Source organism: Rhinopithecus roxellana, chromosome 3, assembly GCF_007565055.1.
Source record: "Rhinopithecus roxellana isolate Shanxi Qingling chromosome 3, ASM756505v1, whole genome shotgun sequence".
In the NCBI taxonomy this organism is placed as follows: domain Eukaryota; kingdom Metazoa; phylum Chordata; class Mammalia; order Primates; family Cercopithecidae; genus Rhinopithecus; species Rhinopithecus roxellana.
This window is the reverse complement of record NC_044551.1, coordinates 69,709,430-69,729,537: the sequence shown is the minus strand read 5'-3', so window position 1 is coordinate 69,729,537 and position 20,108 is coordinate 69,709,430. Positions and strand designations below refer to the sequence as shown.

General features: G+C 33.7%; 1 protein-coding gene across 3 annotated transcripts in view; it reads right to left on the bottom strand.

Moving 5' to 3' along the window:
* Positions 1 to 20,108, bottom strand: part of NIPBL (NIPBL cohesin loading factor) — a 196,341-nt gene that overhangs the window by 62,312 nt on the left and 113,921 nt on the right. For all 3 annotated transcript variants that reach the window (XM_010373383.2, XM_010373400.2, XM_030927192.1), the window contains 6 exons: positions 16,344 to 17,969; positions 6,827 to 7,009; positions 2,072 to 2,269; positions 1,750 to 1,821; positions 1,560 to 1,649; positions 56 to 159 (listed from right to left, as the gene is read on the bottom strand). In XM_010373383.2, coding sequence (XP_010371685.1) covers positions 56 to 159; positions 1,560 to 1,649; positions 1,750 to 1,821; positions 2,072 to 2,269; positions 6,827 to 7,009; positions 16,344 to 17,969 — 2,273 coding nt within the window. The remainder of the gene's footprint in view (positions 1 to 55; positions 160 to 1,559; positions 1,650 to 1,749; positions 1,822 to 2,071; positions 2,270 to 6,826; positions 7,010 to 16,343; positions 17,970 to 20,108) is intronic.

The window sequence follows — 20,108 nt, the reverse complement described above, 5'->3', positions numbered from 1 at the left end:
TTAATTTCAAATATTTTTATGAAGTAAATTTATACATTTTATTTTGGTGAGATACCTTATCCATTATACCCATTGCTTTTATTTTAGCGGATTCACTGCCAAGTTCATTAAGCTGATGTTTTCCTAATAGCAGTTCCTGAGGAATTTCATCATCATCACCTGCAAAATCAAGCGAAATAAACACAAACTTTAGGTAAACGAAATAGCTCCAAATGTCAAGCTTAACTTTCTAATAAAATTTTTAGACACACAAACGAAACAAATAACAACCTAAGAGGCCTCTATATATAAACCTCAAGTAAATCCGGAATGAAAACGGACAGAAATTGAAGTCAGATTTATGACAAAAATGGGAACATGAGATAGGTATCTTATCTTGACTACTTTAGATATACTCTTGACTCTTCTCAACCACACACTCTTGCCTCAGGAGGTTGACCTGATCGGACTACATCAAGAGTCTCCCATGCCCTCTGGCTTTTGTTTGGGTTTGGCCAGTAGGGTGCCCTGTTAGAAGATCAATGAGTGTAAGGTCAAGTATTTGTATCTCTTACTCTTTGCTTACAAGGTCTCCTCAGGCTGGCTCTGTCCCCTGACCAAAAGGTATTGCTTCTTTCAAGGCAGCCTACTCTACAACTTTTTTTCTTGCAGAATGAGTTCTGGTGACTTTTCTGTAGCCTCACTCTTTTGGTTTAAGGTTGTTAACCCTGGGTTCTGGTACTACTTTGCCTCCATCTTTTTAACTGGTCTCTTTGTAAATAACTCCTCCTCATATTATCCTAATTTGAGAGTCCCCTTTGTCCTTTTGGGACCCTAAATGATACAGAAGACAATTTCTCAGCATAGAATTGCAAAGTTTTAAAAAAGATGAAACTGACATTCTAAATAATCAGCAAACAAAATGATAGGCAAGTAATTCTCACAAAACAAATACTTAGTTTACCAGCTGAAGGTGGCATAAGATTGTTAAGAATAGCTCTATACATTGTAAGCAGTGTTTTTATAAACATATTTTAATATTTATAGATGTAATCTTTATGTCATTGTAAAAGTAATATATGAATATAACATTAATCCTACTGCATTCTAATTGGTTTACTATTTTGGTTTGCGTATTAGAATCTGTATTCCCTAAAGCCAGGTATTTGGGTTTTACTTACTTTTGCATCAATAGCACTTAACATACTACTGGCATACAGTAAGTATTCAATAAATATTGGTCATTAGAATAAATGAACAGAAGAATAGATGCTTATTTCTGCATATTTGCTCCTATCAGTACCTTCATTATCCAGGGCCTATTCAAGCCTCCTCACCTGCATAAAGACTTTTTAAATTACTTTAACTTACTCAGGATTCTTTAGATACTATTCAGACTTGATTAATTTATACTTGAGATTTGTACTAAAGTTTTTAATTTCTTGGTAACAGACTAGATTTGACTTCACAACTAGATTTCGTTTCTTGATAGCACGAAGCATGCCTCTGTATCCTCTGGAGTAACTGACAGAAAGTTAGACACTTAGAGTATGGGTAAATGTATTTTAAGTTGATTTTACCAAATGCAGTAAAATCCATATCTTCCAAATTATCCAAAATATTCTCTATCGAGGCTGTGAATCTCTTAAAAGTTGAAGAGTCCATCATTTCTGCAAGAGAGAAAAATACATTCATTATTCTCACATTCCAAGTAGACATGTGAAGCTGAAGAATATGAATAAAGACAAATTAAATAAACTAAAGTGTTACCTTCAGGTGTTAGTTTTGGTTCATATGCTTTCCTTTTCTTCTGTTTTTCTTTTTTCTTCATTTTCCTAGCAACTAAAATGAACAAAAAGAAGTACTGAAATGCAGGAATGACAACTTAAAACAATTCCATTTTTGTTTCTAGTTTTTTTCCTGAATGTTAAAGACTTAAACAATAATCACTGCACATAGAAACTACGTATTTTTGTCTTAATTGAAAATTAGTTGTTAATTAACTCATAAACAGATATAAAATATTCTTCAAAGTTAAAGCCCTAAATTTAAATTGGTTTATGTAAGAAATCCGTTGACACTGATGAATTACCCTCACTAAGGCTGGGAGGAGGAGAATAATCTTCCATGTCAGAATCTGATGGACTTCGGTTTCGATAACGACCACCACCTGAACTCCTTCTTCCTTCATGAGAGTGGCCACTTCTCCTATGATCCCCAGAGCTTCTTCTGTCACGCTCTTCATATTCCCAAGCTTTATCATCATCTTTTTTATGTCGTTTCCTAGAGGCTAGAAGCAAATCCCCATGACAAATAATTTACCTCATTTAAAAAGATGATTAAAATTTGTACTTTACAAATGAACCACATGGGGAAAAAATCTTCATTCCATAGGGACTAGGAAATTCAGAGTGATTTTGTCTATCCAGAAGTTTAAGTTATGATATAGAAAGAGTATCACTAATTTTAGCACAATCTACCCAGATTTTAAGATCTCTACACGAACTCAGTATTTATTGCTAATAAATACAGATAGAAAGGTTCTTAAAATTAAACTATGGTGTTCATTTCAATGACATTTATTCAGCAAGTCAGTAAGGGTTATACCTAAACTTCAAGATTAATCGAGGCTGTAAAACAAACTATGTTTAGGAATTGGATGAAAAACAGAACCACCTTAAAGCACGTAGATTACTGATGGGGAGCAGGGTTTGCAGGAGAAGTCAACTCTTGAGAAAGTGTTACAGAATATGGGTAACCAGGTACACCATCAATTAATAGCTAAGTTTAACCCACAACTCAGTGATAAATTCCATAAGCCCTGGTGACCTAACATGACAAGCCTACAGAGATAGAATAAACCTGTACAGTTGTAAATACTCACATAATGAATTCAGTTCTCCAACAAAAGGCTTGCTTAAACCCAAGAAAAGTTTCTAAGCTTATGTATGCTTCATAAGCATGATTAGATATGTTACCTTCAATCTTTTCCCCATCGTTTTAGCATTCTGCTAAAATGACCCCGTACTGACAGGAGCCTTTAGGCAGACCTGGCAAACAGATTTCATCTGACACATCAACTCTCATCAACTGGCCATAGCTGCCTAGAATATTATGTTGAAAATAACTCTAAGCTCTGAGAAAGCATCATAGCTCAGCAAGAAAGACTGATTAGAAATGTCCGCAGTAAGAGCTGGGGGGTACTATAAGTGACAAATATTTACCATGTCTGTTCTAGGATGAAGTAGGTACCACCAAGTTAAAACCAGTGTAGAGAAGTGATGTGTCCTACCTTGAGATCATATACTGGTTGTTGTTGTGACCACTTGCTGCTGACAATGATAAACTTTCTGGTCTGTTATTTGACTAGCAACTGCTCTTTTCTGAATCCCTAACTATGATAAATACACAAATACTTAAGACAAATGTTTTGCTTAAGTCCCCTACTTGGCTTAGATGTAAGGATGCCAACCTCTGGCCCAGGTGCTCTATGCCTGTGCCAGTGTCTTCATGTGTGGGTAATAAATGTCTATACTCTGGCTAATCTTATTCTTAAATGCTACCCTAACTATTCCTGTTCAAGAATCTAGTTTGGTTTCTGGTTCTGGACTCTTCTAGCCAATCTAGGGACAATATGGCAGGAAAAGGTCATTTTGTTTCCTCCTCTTTATGGTCACAGGCTTGGATAGCAAAAAGGTTCATATAAACCACAAATGTAAATGGATATAAATATCTGGGATTTTCTTCATAATTAGGTATGAATTTGGTTATGAGGTATGTGAAGAGTGATACGACTGTTCCTCTTTTATGATTACAGTATGCTCTAGTACATTCCTTTAGTGACAACTTGTTTCACACACTAATAAGTAGGCTGTGTGTATGTATTTGTGAGAGAGAAACATGTCATTTCTATATAGAATTCCTCAGATGTTTTTTTCACAAGTACTGAAATGCCTAAATTACAAGGGATGGCAACTAATAAGCAAACTCCTTCAGAAAGCACTATTTTCTCACGGAGGCAGAGAAGGGGTCTTGCTATGTTGCTCAGGTTGGTCTCAAACAATCCTCCCACCTTGGCCTCCCAAAGTGTTGAGATTACAGGCATGAGTTACCGCACCAGAAATTAGTAGTTTACAACCTCAAATATGACCTGCTTTAGTCTTTGTACATTTTAATTAATTTCATAAATCCATTTCAAGCATTCAATCCTATGAGTAGAAAATGCTTGAAAAAACTTATAGTGGTTTGTAATTACATAGAATATGGTGTATTGGTGGTAACTATCCACAGATCTTGTAAATCTTTATTTCACATTCATCAAATTTTAGACAATTTAGATAAAAATGGGGTGACATTAAAAAAAAAAAAACAACTTCCATAACACATTGTGTTATAACGAGGTTATCAGGATACCAACTCATTGTGGCTAGTTTATTCTTTCTTCATTTCTCTCATTACCTTGGAGATAAGCAGGGGAAGGGAAAGGACTCAAAAGAGAGGTATGTAAAATATGACTTGGGTGTTCTCTCTCTTCTCTTTCCAAATTTCACCTATGTATCTCTTGAGCTTCTTATATCGCCCCTCTCTCCATTTCCCCCAGGTACCCAGTGACCTTATATTTGTGCTATGGCCATCCAAATCTGTGTAGCCCAACTTTCAAAGTTATCCTTCAACATTTTCCCCTAACCTTCAACAAAACTATTTCCTTGGTTTTAGATTTTGAGAAACCAATTTGATCAAACTGTTAAGTTTCAAAAAGTCTCTCTCTTTCTCGAAGCAGCATAATGCTTGCAACTTAATGTTCTCATAATAGTTTCACATTTTGTATTGTGCTATATTTTCACTACACTGTTTCTGTTGTGGTATAACAATTGGTTGTTTATGTGAACAACCATTTGGACTTCTTTCACCACTCAAATCAGTGGCTCCAGTGTCCACTTTTCTATAGTTACTCATATAGAAATAAGTGAAGAAAAACAGGAAGCGCCTCTTGACATCTCTTTAAAAATCTAGAGAAACTTTCCTTTCTTCTAGCAGTGGGTAAAGTTCAGGTTCTTTAAAATAAATATTACCTTTCAATATAGTTGGGCATACATAAAACAGGATCCATGGCTTTACAACGAAGCTACGTGCCTCCATAAGATGAGACAAAAGCTTTCATGATAGAAAGCAAGGGGAAATGAATGGTGGCTGCATTGGTGACAAACATGAAGGATGTGTGGCTCTACTCTCCACTATTTTATACTTCATGGAGATTTCTGATTATGTTATCCTTTCCACTTAACTGTGAGACAGCTTCAGGAATCTTTGCAATTGAGTAATGCAGGCAGCCACTATCCGTCAACTGGATTTGAAATGTTATTTGAAATCAAACTGGAATTCAGGGACTCCTCCCTCTTGGCTATTCTAGATATGGGTGATATGTTTATTAGAGGGAAAGAGGCAGAGTGGTAAGGCATGTATATTAAAGGGAGTGAGTTCCTGGGCCCCATATTTCTTTTATCTTCTCACCTTCCAGAGCTAACCACATCCCCATATGACCAAAATGTCTGATGGTAATAAAAAAATTAACTTTAGCCATTTTAATATACTGTGTGTCAATACATTTCATAATACAAATTATAACAATTATACATGATTAAATGTTGATTAAGTTTGCTGTATATTTTATTTCAATTTTAAAACCTTTTTCAGATTTGTTCAGTATTCATAGTCTACTGCTCATAGCTCAAGAGCTCACAATTAAAAAAAAATCAGTAAATTAACATTAAAAACTTTGGAGGAGGTGAAGGGCTTCCATCAGCAATATACATTTAAAAATGGCGGCATGCATCTGTCCTTCCTGCCCTTGCTTGTCACACCTCAATCTATGGACACTAGGTGGAAAAGGTAGAACACTGGTGGTCTTCCCACTTCTTTTGGTCATTATGACTAAGTCAGTTGGCACACAAGTGAAGATCTCCCATAGTCTGTTTCCACTGAATGCCGTTTAAGTCAAACAAGGTTGCTGACCCCTCTTGGCTAGGCTCAATTCTCTTGCTCCAGAAGAAGGAAGATAGGGATAAAAGAGAAGAACTTTTTCAGTGGACCAGTAGGAAGACAGGCGAGGTATAGCAAGTCTAGTGCAAAGACAGGTGATCACAGTGTTGTAGAGAGGTAGCTGTGTAGTGAAGAAGCCAGCTCTGGAAAACAGTGAAACAAGGGAGGAATTCCAGGACACAGCTGGGCAAAAAGGAGAAGCCAGGTCCAAACCACACAGATAATCTGCAATGTGGCTAATCCATTCATAATTTAGTGATAGTATGGTTTTAAATATTTCTTCATCTGGCTATCTCCTACGTGTCCTTCAAGACTCAACTCAAGTGTCACCTCTTCCAGTAAGCATTCCCTGAGCCCCCACTCTGATTTTGATGCCAATCCAATGTGTTCCCATAGCACCCTGGATTTACTGTTATCATCGTACTTTTATCAGCTTACTGCAATTATTTATTTACATATTTCCCCCATTAGACTGAAGGCTCTTTGAAGACAGGGGCCATATCTTACTTGTATTTTTACTCTCAGTGTCTAGCATATAATAGGAGCTCAATATATGTTTGCTGAATGCATACAGACACATACCTACCTGTGTTTTAAACTAATTGTAGCTCATTTAATATTTTTTCTTGGTGCCAAGTGATCTCATCTTTCACGCATTTTTAAAGTATAGAGAAAAAAACTTACTATACTGTGTTATTAAGAATTAAGGTGACTGTGCTCTTGCTAAACCCCCAAATTATAAATGAGAAAAACACATCAACCTGCTTTAAAACTCTAAAATAATAACAAAGAGTTCTGTGATACTTACATTCAAAAGCTTCATCACTATCATTATCTTCATCTGAACTGATTTCAGCATATTTTGGCTTTTCATTAACTGTGCTACGCTTGCGTTTGTTCATTTTCACACGTTCACAAAGTGGCATGGTGGACTCAATTTCTGCCAGGAGTTCAGGGGGTAATTCTTTTAACACTGATTGATCTATACTACCTATTAATGAAAGGTAAACAAACAAACAAAAAAAAATGTAAAGCTGAAGATAAAAGGAAAATTTTAACTAAATTAGCACAATAAAAATATTAGTATTTATGTTTTCTAAGTCACCTGTTTATTTTAATAAAACACAACTATAATACTCTTAACCCTAAAGTGACAATATAGTTAATATATGTATGTGTACATATATACATATAATTATGTAACAACTTTAAAAACATGATACCACCATAAAAATGAAGGGTAATTATATAATAAATTTTTGATATAATGCCTTCAATTTGTCTGCATTGACTAAAAACTTTCTGAAACTAGAGATTCACTGACATTTGCAAGTGGATTTGCAGTAAGAGGTACACTTCACATTCTTGGTAGTACATAAATTTTGTTTTGTGTAGGTCTGAAGTAGTTTGAATCTAATGTTACCCCTCAATACAAGTGAGAAGTGTTGGAAGACACTTACCACTCCTCCTCCTTTTCTATGATCTTGGCAGTTGTGTATGGTGGCTGAGACAAGAGCTTTACATATGCTTTTACCTATCACTGTCTATTTGAGGGCATGGTAATGCCTTTAGCATTAGGAGAACTTCTTCAAACAGACAAATCAATATATACAATTTAACTGAAGACAAGAGAAACATGTCACATAGGATAAATAGACAACAAATATTTTAAAATATAAATGTCTGTAACTGAAAAGTACATTTCAAGTACTTTTAGAAAATTCAAGTTCCTATCTTCCCACAAAAGTCAAGACAATAAAAAATAAGACAAGAGCCATTATACTATTTAATCTTACACACATACACACAAACACACACAAATAGTTCTTATGAAGAAATAAACTGTGACTATCTTCCTGACAGTTTAAAAAATAAAGTAGAAGTAGAAAGAGCTACTTATTCAGGATTATTTGTCCTTAATGATTACTAAATATGGCAATTTTAGCTTCCTTTACTTACTTTGAGTGGAAGTATAAAAAGAAAAATCTTACCTGATAAATTTTATGAATTGGGAGCAAAGAGTACCTTGTGGTTTATAGCAGGAAATATTAGTAACTTACAATCAACATTAATACTATCCTTTATAACATGCAAATGATAATAGTGCTTATGTAAAGAATAAAAATCATGACAGAAAAGTAAATAGCTATCAAGAAGATTAAGACAATACAATCAAATAACTCAAGATGGAGATATAAAACATTAATCTTAATGAAGAATAACCTTTTAATTCTTCTGAAACTTTTATTCGGTATCACAAAGGAGTTATTTCAGTAACTTTCAGGCTTCTGTTCTTCTAAGGACATGCACAGCAACAATTTTACCCAACAAACATGCAATACTCATGACTGGTAATATCCCAGACTTCAATTGCTAAGAATTCTAACTAATGTTGAGTTTAACTTCTGTGTCATTTTGAAATCAGGTAATATTTCTCTGTATTGGCTCTCTTAATTTAACTAGTTAAGTTTTATCAGTGAGGGTCTTTTTTTTTTTTTTTTTTAGAATACTGGTAGAAGTAAAAGAAGTCAACTTTAGCTTTGCATTGCATATCTTCAGCCCCAAACTGAACACATTTTGCACCTCATTTAAAAGTCTTTGAATGAATATCTCTACTTCAGTATGTGTCTTTTTGATGGAACATCATGTTTTAGAGTATACATCTTCCCTTTTCCACATAACCTACATAATATTAAGTACATATATGGATGGTCAATAGATGCTTCTTGATTGCCTCTGTGGTTCACAATTTCTCATGTTCACTTACAGATGTACTTCCTGGATAGTTCCTGAGTTGCTACATTTGATAGACAAATGAGCACATTTCCAAAATTTTTAAGAATAGAAAAATTTTTTTTGCAGTATTTGAAACATTATGATCTTTATGGGTTTATAAATACAGATAACCCAAAGTATTTGACCTTTCATCCATCATGGAATTTTTTTTTTTTTAAAGCAAATGTACCCAAGTGATTGTTCTGCTTAGATTAAGTTCACATCACAGACATACTGACTTGATACTAATATACCAGAATTAATATTTTCCTGCAGATAAACACACAATAATCAAAGGTTAAAATATGTACTAGTTCTTGTGCTCTCTCTGCAATGGATTATTATGTTCCCAGAGCAAGGACTCTGCTCTTTTTCTTTTTAAAAAAATTCCTCACAATAGCCAAACACAGACAACCTGTGCCTTATATCCGATAAAGCAGGTATCAACATTTATTAACAGTAGTTTACCCTTTCTTATTCCTTACGTTAACGAGAATACTATTAAGACCTCTAGTATTCTCTAGATCATTTTAACTTCTGTAAAACTTTGAAAGTTTAAACAACATAATTCAAAGGCCAAAAGTTTTATTTCTGAAGATGACCCAACTTTAAAGGAAAAAAATCCAGGAATCAATGTCTCTACATGTATCATCCTCCAAAAGTGAACCCTGTTTCATTTTAAACAGAATTGTCTATTCCACAGGTTTCACACATTTTCTGAATTAACCACATCCTTTCTTCCATTTCATGAAGCACTTTATAAATTGACTCTGCCAGGTCCCTTGATTACAAAGATAACAAATAAAATGCATGACTTTCCCATATTCAGGCCTGGGATCTTTAATATGACATCAAGGATCTGGATAACCCAGCCATCTGGAGGCTGAGATGGGAGGATTGTTTGAACTCAGGAGTCCTAGGTTGCAGTGAGCTATATTAGCACCACTGCACTCCGGCCTGGGCAAGAGAATGAGACTCTGTCTTTAAAAAAACGAAAGGATCCTGATTTGGATAACTCAGTTTAAAAGAAATGAATAAATAGCAAGTACTTAAAATTATCTGTATGACATACTTGGTTATGTTACTTCCCCTGAATTAGTTAATAATCCATTAAATACAAACATAGAGTCTTGCTGTCTCTTAACACATGATGATGTATTTTAGGGATTGATGATTTTAGGGATTATTGTTGCTTGCCAAGTTATTTGTTCCTAAAAACTTCAGACCACTAGTGCTTTATGATTGTCTCTCCCCTAATTTCTTTTGTCCTAACTGCTTTATTCTTTAAATCAGATGTCTGAATTCCCATAAAACTTTATGTTATTGGCTTGATGAATAATGTCATTTAGTCACAATTTTGTGAGATACTAAGTTTTCAGTTCTGTACATATATTCCATTAAATACAGTGCACTCTATACTCTGGCTCTAATACAGCTAAAGAATACATTTACTCTAGATAAGCTACATTTTTTGTTTGTTTGTTTGTTTGTTTGTTTGTTTTTTGAGACAGAGTCTTGCTCTGTCGCCCGGGCTGGAGTGCAGTGGCCGGATCTCAGCTCACTGCAAGCTCTGCCTCCCGGGTTTACGCCATTCTCCTGCCTCAGCCTCCCGAGTAGCTGGGACTACAGGCGCCCGCCACCTCGCCCGGCTAGTTTTTCGTATTTTTTTTAGTAGAGACGGGGTTTCACCGTGTTAGCCAGGATGGTCTCGATCTCCTGACCTCGTGATCCGCCCGTCTCGGCCTCCCAAAGTGCTGGGATTACAGGCTTGAGCCACCGCGCGATAAGCTACATTTAAGCAATCTTTGATTTCTATTATAAATCACACAAATCAGCACCTGCCAGATTATTAAAACCAGAAATCATCAAAAGATTTAAAGTCCCAAACATTGATTTGATAACAAAGTGTTTTGTTTTCTTTTTAAAACAGGAAAACAACTCTGAGATAGAAACAAATCACCTAAACTAATAAAATCTTTGGGGCTGAAGCTTTGGTCAATGGAAACAAGTCATGTTCAGAAAAAAAAACTAAGAGCCTTACATAAACCTCCAAATATTATAAATCCTAAACAAACAAACAAAAATCTTGGGCAGGCATAATGTAACAGTTCAGGCAGGATTCTTCCATTAATCTACCCATATAACACAGAAACACCAAATGGATCTTTAACTTCAACTAGAGGTAAGCGGGGGCAAAAAAAAAAAAAAATTTCAATACTGCATGTAAATGATAATTTACTACTCATTATGTAAGTAACAACTTACTACTCACTATGAAAAGTAGGGGGCAGCGATCAAATGATTCTTTCCTTGATACGTATACACGGTGAGAAAAATAAATTGTGGCAGTAATATCTTTAAATTTACACTGAATATAAAGTGCAGATACAGAAAAAGATTTGTTTTTAAAAATTGATTTCTTCATTTAGATAAATTCAATTCAATTAGAAACTGAATGACTGTACATTCCTTTATATAAAAAAATCAGACCGATTAGCTTTTACTATAACAACATTCATTTTGGTTTTTATAACTGTGTAAAGCAGGAGGGAAATTGGTTTCTTTATTTTAAAAGTGAATGAACCAAGCTTTGAAAGGTTAAGATGTATTCAAGGTTTTGATATCAGTTCTCTTTGTACTATAATTTATAATAAGTTTAAAAGAGAATTTTTAAAAATTGACACATCAGAAGCCAGAAAATGCTAATATTTTTATATGTAAGACAGAGAGATCCACATTAAAAAACCCATTTTATTGGTATTATAATACTAGTAGGTATTCATACTCTTTAATTTCGCATCAGGCCCTTGTAAAGAAGGGTTTCATTAATTTCTTTTTAGGATGTAAGAGGGAATTCAGTATAAAGATTATTTCTTCATAAACAGGCACAGGTTCTTTCAGAATTAGTATTTGCTAGCTCCTTAGCTGTCAATCATACACCTATTTCTACAGATACAAGAACCCTATAGAAACTACGTTTTTGGGCTGGCTTAAGAGACAGAATGGAAAGGAGAGAGAACACCTCCAGCAAACTTTAATTTTTATAAAAAGGTTTCTACGTAATGCATTTCTTTTAAGCAATATTTGTATGAACAATCTATTAAGCATAATTTGGAACAAAAATTTCTACAAATGGAAATCATGAGTACAAATTTTCAAAATACTGCTCTAAAGTCACAAGAGCTAGATACAGATTATGCCAACTTCTGTAATAAACTTTCTCCAAACATTTCCTAAAGATATCACTGATATGAATGTCTTTACAGAAACTGAAAATTTGAGTTTTTTAGAAAGGTATTTTATAAAACTGTGCAAATGAAGCAAAATAAATTCCTACTGCAGCATCATTAAATATTATTCAATACTACAATCTACCTTAAAGAAAACATACTGAAAATCCTCAGTTTAGGAATTAATAAACTATGCTATAAATTCACTCTCAGAAACAATACTTTAAAACTTGCAGAAGCTGAGGATCCTAAACACAATTTAACTAGACTGGTTCAGTGCTAAGTAAAAGGCAACCAGCTGATGACAGTGATCAGCATTTAGCAGTGTAACTGTAACAGTAGATAATTGAAGTGACATAACTGTCCCTAGTAAGGCCTACAATCATTAGCTCATCAAGTGAGCAATATAGGCTAATCACTATTGACTATTAAAGCTGCCAGATACATTCCCACTGAACACTATTTTCAGAAACTGCTTTACTCTTCAGTTTAAAGGATGATGTCAAATAACAAATAATACGGATATTTCTCGAAAGCACTGAGTCCACATAATGGAGAATGATATACTAGTTGGAAAGAAGAAGGGGGAGAGAGAAGGAAAAATGTTTTCCTTAGACATAAAGCTATTTTGAGACACTCTGGAATTAAAAAAAAAAAAAAAAAAAACCCAAAACAAAATCAAATGTTTGTAATTACTGATACTAAGCTGTTAATAACACTGAAGGCACATGTTAGTTGATGATTATGCCAATTTTTTTTTTTTTTTGAGACAAGAGTCTTGCGCTGTCACCCAGGCTGGAGTGCAGTGGCACGATCTTAGCTCACTATAACCTCCTCCTCCTGGGTTCAAGCGATTCTCCTGCTTTAGCCTCCTGAGTAGCTGGAACTACCAAGTGCCTGCCACCGTGCCCAACTAATTTTTGTATTTTTAGTAGAGGTGGGGTTTCACCATGTTGGCCAGGCTGGTCTTAACTCCTGACCTCAAATGATCCACCTACCTTGGCCTCCCAAAATGTTGGGAGATTATGCCAATCTTAAATGATCTCATAACTTTATTATTTTAATTTAGAGACATTATACATTAGGGTAATATTCTAATAAAATTTTTAACAATAAAATATTTTTTGGCATGTAACATACTGATCGAAGTATATTTTAGAAGATACTTGAAGGACTTAAAAAGAATTCTACAAAGGGTTACGTTGCCTGACTGCCCCCTCCACCCCTCCCACACAAGGAATAAACAAGGTGATGGAAAGATAGGGAAGTTGACAAAGCAGGATAAGAATGGGAATAATATTAATCCCATGTTGTCACTGCTGTAGATCAAAATAAGTGTGATAGAAAAACTAAACACATAATACTATAAGCAGGTTTTCTTTGGATCTTAATAAAAAATCTAGGTAGTTGACAGGGTGAAGAAAGTTACTACAATATTTAGGAAGCAGGATTCGAAAAATAAGTAACTCTTGAGCTAGGATGTATTGATGGGAACATAAAAGATGACTATCTAATTTTAATGTGTACACAAAAGCTTTTCCTGAAAATGGTGACATCGTCTCCATTCAATAGGCATTAAGTATAATTTTATTATGTATGAAGTATTTTGTTAGGTACCAGGGATATAGACATATTGCCACAGAAATCAAATCAAATGTAACAATGCCATTTACATTTAACATGCTCATACAAAAGACAAAAATAAGTAATCTAAAATAGGAGTAATAAATCTATACCTCTATCACACACTCAAAATTTATCAGCTTAAAATATATCCTAAAGAATGAATATTTTCTATATGAACAACTGGTAAAATGTTTAAAAGATGGAAATTTATGGCTCTTCAATTTTGGTCCTAGGAACCAACCATAAAAGTATCCCAGCAATATTCAGACTAATTCCTTTACTCAGAAAATCATCAACACATCAAAATGTGATTTTCTGTGAATCTCCAAAGAAAATCCCAATATATACTACAAAGGGTCAGTAATCTACAACTGTGCTTCATGTACATGCAATTAAAAAAATCCACAATTAACCAACTCTGCTATTTAAACTGAGTAGCAAAAATCTAAAATAAAACCAAAATTAGAACATTACTAAAAAAAAAAAAAAAAAAAAGATACAGATCCTAAGACATCAATAAATTAATCCAAAAGATAGCTACACGGTATCCTGAAATGAATTTAAGCACTGACATAGTATTTTTTGATGAAAAGGATTGTTATTGTAATTGTAGTTACATTAATATATGTGTATATATACACAAACATGCACATGTACACATACATACACATCACTCAGACACCCAGATAGCTTACTTACATACTAACATGACCATATCAGGTATATACATCTGCACTAAAAGTATACTATCAGAAACGCATTTTGGTGCTAAAAACTTATTCATAGGCCATATTACTGCATGTGAAAAAAACCAGGTGAAATAATATAGCAATTACTAACTAAAAGCTATATTCACTTCTGGATGTTCTTTAAGGAGTTGTAAAAGACTCTTTGTTAGAACAGAGTTTAGAAAGCAAGGCTAGGGTAAGCTGAGAGGGGAGGGAGAGAAAGATGGTCCAGATCAAAGGAACAAGAGGGTACCACTTTCCATCTTTCACCTGACTCTTCTAAAATTGTATAGCCATACTCTTTAGTTTATAAATATAAGCTACTCCCAAACTTTCACTAAAAAATTTTAAAGAAAATCTTTACCTAAAAGAAAACAATTCTGGTGTTAACCCCCGCATTCTACAACCTCTTTTATATTAACAAGTAACTCTGAAAAGACGCATTCCAGTGAAATAAAAAAGGCTACTTAATAATTGAGGCTGATGTCTTAATTGATTTTTGGTAAGTCTAACTGCTATAATTTAAAAATTAAAAGCTTCACTCAACACAAATATTAGTAACTCAGAAGGCAATATTTTTTCATTTTTATAAGACAAAATCAAATAAATTAACAGTGAAGAAATGAATGTTGATGAACACCAAGCAAGGATAACAGCAGATTAGCCACAAGTCATTCTTTGAATAGAGTTCTTTATAATATGTTTTCAAAGAATTTTCTTGGTAGACAAGTTACAACAGCATGTTATGAAAACAATAACCACACACTTTTTATATCTCCTAATGCACTGCAGTGCTATACAATACAACTTTCTGTGATGATGCAAATGTTCTGTTTTGTTCAATATGGTAGCCAATAGCCACGTGTGACTACTGACAAAATGAACTTTCAATTTTAGTTAAATTAAATTTAAATAGCCAAAAAAGGTAATGGCTACCATCTTAGCCAATGCAATTCCAGATTTCATATACTTGGTTATATAGAAGTATAAATCTAAATTCTTAATAATTATCTTTCACAGAAGGAAAACTCAAAATCAAATAAACTCTCAGTTCTATTGCCTTCACTACACCTCAATATATTTAGACTGCATGGACATGGTGGCTCACGCCTGTAATCCCAGCACTTTGGGAGGCTGAGATGAAAGGATCGCTTGAGGCCAGGAGTTCGAAACCAGCCTGGTCAACAAAGCAGGAAGACCTCATCTCTATTTAAAAATAAAAAAAGTTATTTTAAATACTTGTGTACAACGGGATACAAAAGTATATCTTCTGCACAAATGGTCATTATTTTTTGGCACTTAAGACATTCTTCTCTCTTTGGAAATAATCTTACTCAAGTAACCAGAGAATTTAACTCAGAAACCATGCAAAAATAACCAGTCCCCCTGCCTCCCACAAACTTACAATTTAACCAAATTTAAAAAGTAAGTACCATTCCCTATTACCTTTGCATAAACAAGGACAAAAAGATATGTTTTAAAAATATAAAACATATTTAACTAACCATCTCCCCCACAAAATGAAAAATAACCTTTTATATAACTTTCTAAACTATACAAACTATTCATCGATAATTAGCTCAAACACAGGTCTATAAGAATATAGTATTGTAAGACTATAGAGAGTTTTTAAAGACAGCTATTTTAATACAACATTCACTTGATTAACATAAGAAATAACAAATATAAGAAATAATTAAACAGCCAAATAACTTATCTCTGTGTAACCAAATAGCAGTAAGATTCATAACTACCTTGAGTAGTGGGTGGGAAGAAAAAAACTGTGGGGGAAAAAAAAATTCATTGGAAACCTTTATCTATACTTCTGAAAAAAATTTACTGTTGTTTGACATAGATGTTATATTTTCATGTAGTAGCTTTCTAATTTTTGTAAATTTCCTTTTTAATACTTATTAACCTTAGCACTTAAAATCGATTATATTATAAATGACATCAGTATTCTTACCTTTATTTGACTTTGATGGTTTATTCTTGATAGGTTTAAGGGAACTTCTTGATTTGTCCTCTCTATCTTTAATAAGTTTCTGAACATCATCCAAAGACAGTTTTTGTAGAACAACTACAGGCTTAGCTCCTTTATTTAGATCTTCAACTAATCCTATTTTTTCTACTTTGTCTTTCTGCTCTCCTTTCATTTCCATTTTCTTTGTTTCCTGAGTAACATTGCCATCTTTATCCCTCTTGATTTTCGGAATGACAAAATTTTTCAATGCACCAGACCTGCCCCCCAACAAATAACTTGGAAATTCTGCCTTATTGTCAGGGTGTGCTTTATTAGTGTCTACTTTACTCTTGTTTCCCTCTGTCCTTTTGTCATCTTTACTATTTGGTGATTTAAAACCAGGTTTATCAGATCTTGATTTATTAGAATCTCCTTGTTTAACACGAGGACTGTCAGGTCTTGATTTTTGTTCCCCAGAAGATGGTCTTTCCCTTGAGTCCCCTGATTCATGCCTGTGTTTTCGTTCTAGTTTATCAGTTTTTGAACTATCAGATTTAATGCCATGTTCATTTCTACTAGAGGATCTCAATGTTTCTGGTCTTCGAACCCTAGACTGATCTCCTCGATGTCGCTCTGATTCACCCCTGTCATCTGATTTTTGTTTATTATCATGGTCACGTCTTAGTGACTCAGAAATAGATCGCCCATCAGGTCTCTGCTTTAAGGTTTCAGCTCGTTCTGATTTTAACCGAGGTGAGTCAGATTTAATATCTTGTTTATGTTTAGACACTTCAGGTTTTTTCTCCGTAGATGGCTTTCCAGAATCCCTCCTATTGTCATGCCTGTGTTTTGGTGTTTCAGGTCGCCCTTCATTTTTTTGCTTTGGAGTTTCAGGGCGGCTTTCACCTTTTTGCTTTGGAGTTTCAGGCCTTCCATCACCCTTCTGTTTTGGGGTTTCAGGACGCCCTTCACTCTTTTGTTTTGGAGTCTCAGGCCGGCTTTCACCCTTTTGCTTTGGGGTTTCAGGCCTTGATTTTGTTGTTTCTGATTTGCCATTATTTTGTTTGTTGTCATTTGGTTTTGTGTCAGACAGTCTATTTTCATTTTGTTTAGGCTCAACTATGGTGCTCTCGTTTTGTTTGCATTCAGTTGTTCTGCTCTCATTCTGTTTAAGTTCTTCTGTTTGGGTCTCAACTTTAGTTTCTAACTTATTTTCAGTTGATTTTGTCTCCACCAATCGGTTTTCATTTGGTTTAGATTCTGACAATCGACTTTCACTTTGTTTCATTTCACTCTTTGAAAGCTCGGGATCAGACTTTTTTTTAGGTGTCTCAGGATGGTTTTCTGGTGTAGATTTAAGACTTCCAATAATATCTTCCTGAAGAACAGAAATAGGTGCATCATTACATTGTTTGATTTCTTCAGGCTTTTTTATGGAGTCTGAATCCTGAGTTACAGAAGCCTGAGAGTCCACTCTTCCTGCCTGATGAAGATCAATGCTAACCATTAATGCTGGCCTTGACCCATTTCCCGTAGAACCCGTCTCCTGAGAAGCTGGTCTATTACCTCCTGTAGCACCCCCAGCCTCCTGTGGGTAAGAATCTTGTTTTCTTTTTTTCAAAGGCTTATCTGAAATTTAAAGATAAATATTCGATATCAGTAATAGATATGTATTCTTATCTTATTAAAAACCCTATGGACGTTGTTTATCTTTTTTAAGGTTATGTTTTAAAACTGGATAAATGCAAATGCACATATGCATACATAAAATAGTAAGCATGAATGACACAATACTTTGAAAACCAAGGTTTGAAGAAATATGCTTGATGATTTCAATAAATACAGTAAAAAGAATTTAACTGCATACTCTTTAAGGATATAAATAAGTGTAAGAATATAAAATGAATAGAACTTATAATGTACTAAATACAAACATATATTTATGTTCATAGATGTTAAAGATAAATCAGATTCTTTTCCTAAGAATAAAACAACCAGTTATAAATCATAAAGTCTCATTCAGGTTAATTTTAACTGTTAGCGAAAAACTATAAAGAGCTCCAAATCTGCCAACATACCAAACAGGAAATATAAGCTTTTACTGTATCTAAGATAAGTATGGAAAAAAAGAAATAAAATAGATACCATACCATTGGAAAAAAATGAGTTTAAAAAATGAATTTAGTAATTTGTCATTTAACTTTAATCAATAATTCAAATTCTTTAAAGTGTTAAAAGAGTGAAAGGAGTTTAAAAGCTAACCACAATGTTAGATAGAAGTAAATTTAAAATAAGGAAGCAACAGATATCAAAGGTATAGAAAATTTAAAATCAGGAAGCAACAGGTATAAATTAGAATCCTGTCTTAAGCAACTTCCACTAAAGAAAACTGTTCCTACTCTTCGACATAAAGTTGTAATGTTCTAGGGGTCTATTCTGGTCTCAGAAAGAAATAATTTACAGTATTATTAAATGTAAAGACACACACACAAACACAAATTCACCACTGCAATAAAATGTGAAGGTATTTTTAACATCTATATATTTCTGTGTATGATTCCATTTCTGACTTATGAGGGTGCTAGGTCATTTTCTGTAAATTAAATCTCCAGTTAGGTCTTGGGAATGGTTACATTATAGTACCTTCAGGTTTGGCTTCCTTTTGTTTATTTGCTGAGCTTGAGTATGTTTTAAAAGTCACTCTTAGTTATTTTAACAAGACAATCTCTAGATTCTCTTGTAATATTCACTAATGTGAATATAAGGAAGATGGTATCACAAGATTAAAAGTCAAACTGACAACTGAAAAATGGCTCCTTATTGTTAAGAGAACCAAGTTGTGATATTTTTTCCTAATGGTAATGCTTTTTTTATATAGCAAAGTTCCACTGTTTTCTTTTTAAAGTGGGAAGTAGCAGTTCTTGCCAGTTTAAAATATAATCAAATGTAACTGCAATTTAATTAAGATATTTGTTAGTTATATTTTGTAAAACGAAGTCCTTCTGCTCCTTCAGTTATTCAGTCAAATCTAACACCACACATGCTCCATTTGTAAAACACCACCATCACAATTCTAAAGTATAATATATTATCATTAGATTGTTTCCACCAGCTAAAACTAACATGGTAAGAATTTATAGGAAGCTTTCTACGTCAATACCTTAAAAAAGAAATCAGAATACTAAATTTATATTTATTGAATCCTCTTTTAGAATGTTCTGCCATTCAAAAAATCATCTTTATGTTTTTTCATAGGGCAAACCAATTGATATCTCATAAGATGCTTTATCAATTTACACTCATCCCTTAAACTTTTATAAGAATCTAGAAATTCAAACAGTATAACCTAAGCTTTCTATATTTTTGATGAATTATGCTTTGTAAAAGTAACTAAAATGGTAGCCTAATCATACTTAAGATGTACAACGACATAGCTCTCTGGCATCTGAAGATTTAAGATATCTATGGGTCACTCTTTTATGCAGTGTCTTCAGAAAAACATTAGCATAGCCTAGAGGGCTGACTTTTAAAGGATTCCAAAATACTCAAGAGTTTATATATTATTAACCTCAATCCAATTTACCTTAAGACATTAAAATGAAAATTTAGCAAATACAATAATATCTTAATTTCAAAGAAATGATATATTTTTATTTAAACTATGAATCCTATGATTATTTATAACCAAAAAATGCATGTAAGTATTTGCACACAAGTAATTAAGATTGGGAAACATCTTACCATTTTTTTCCACTATATACAAAATGC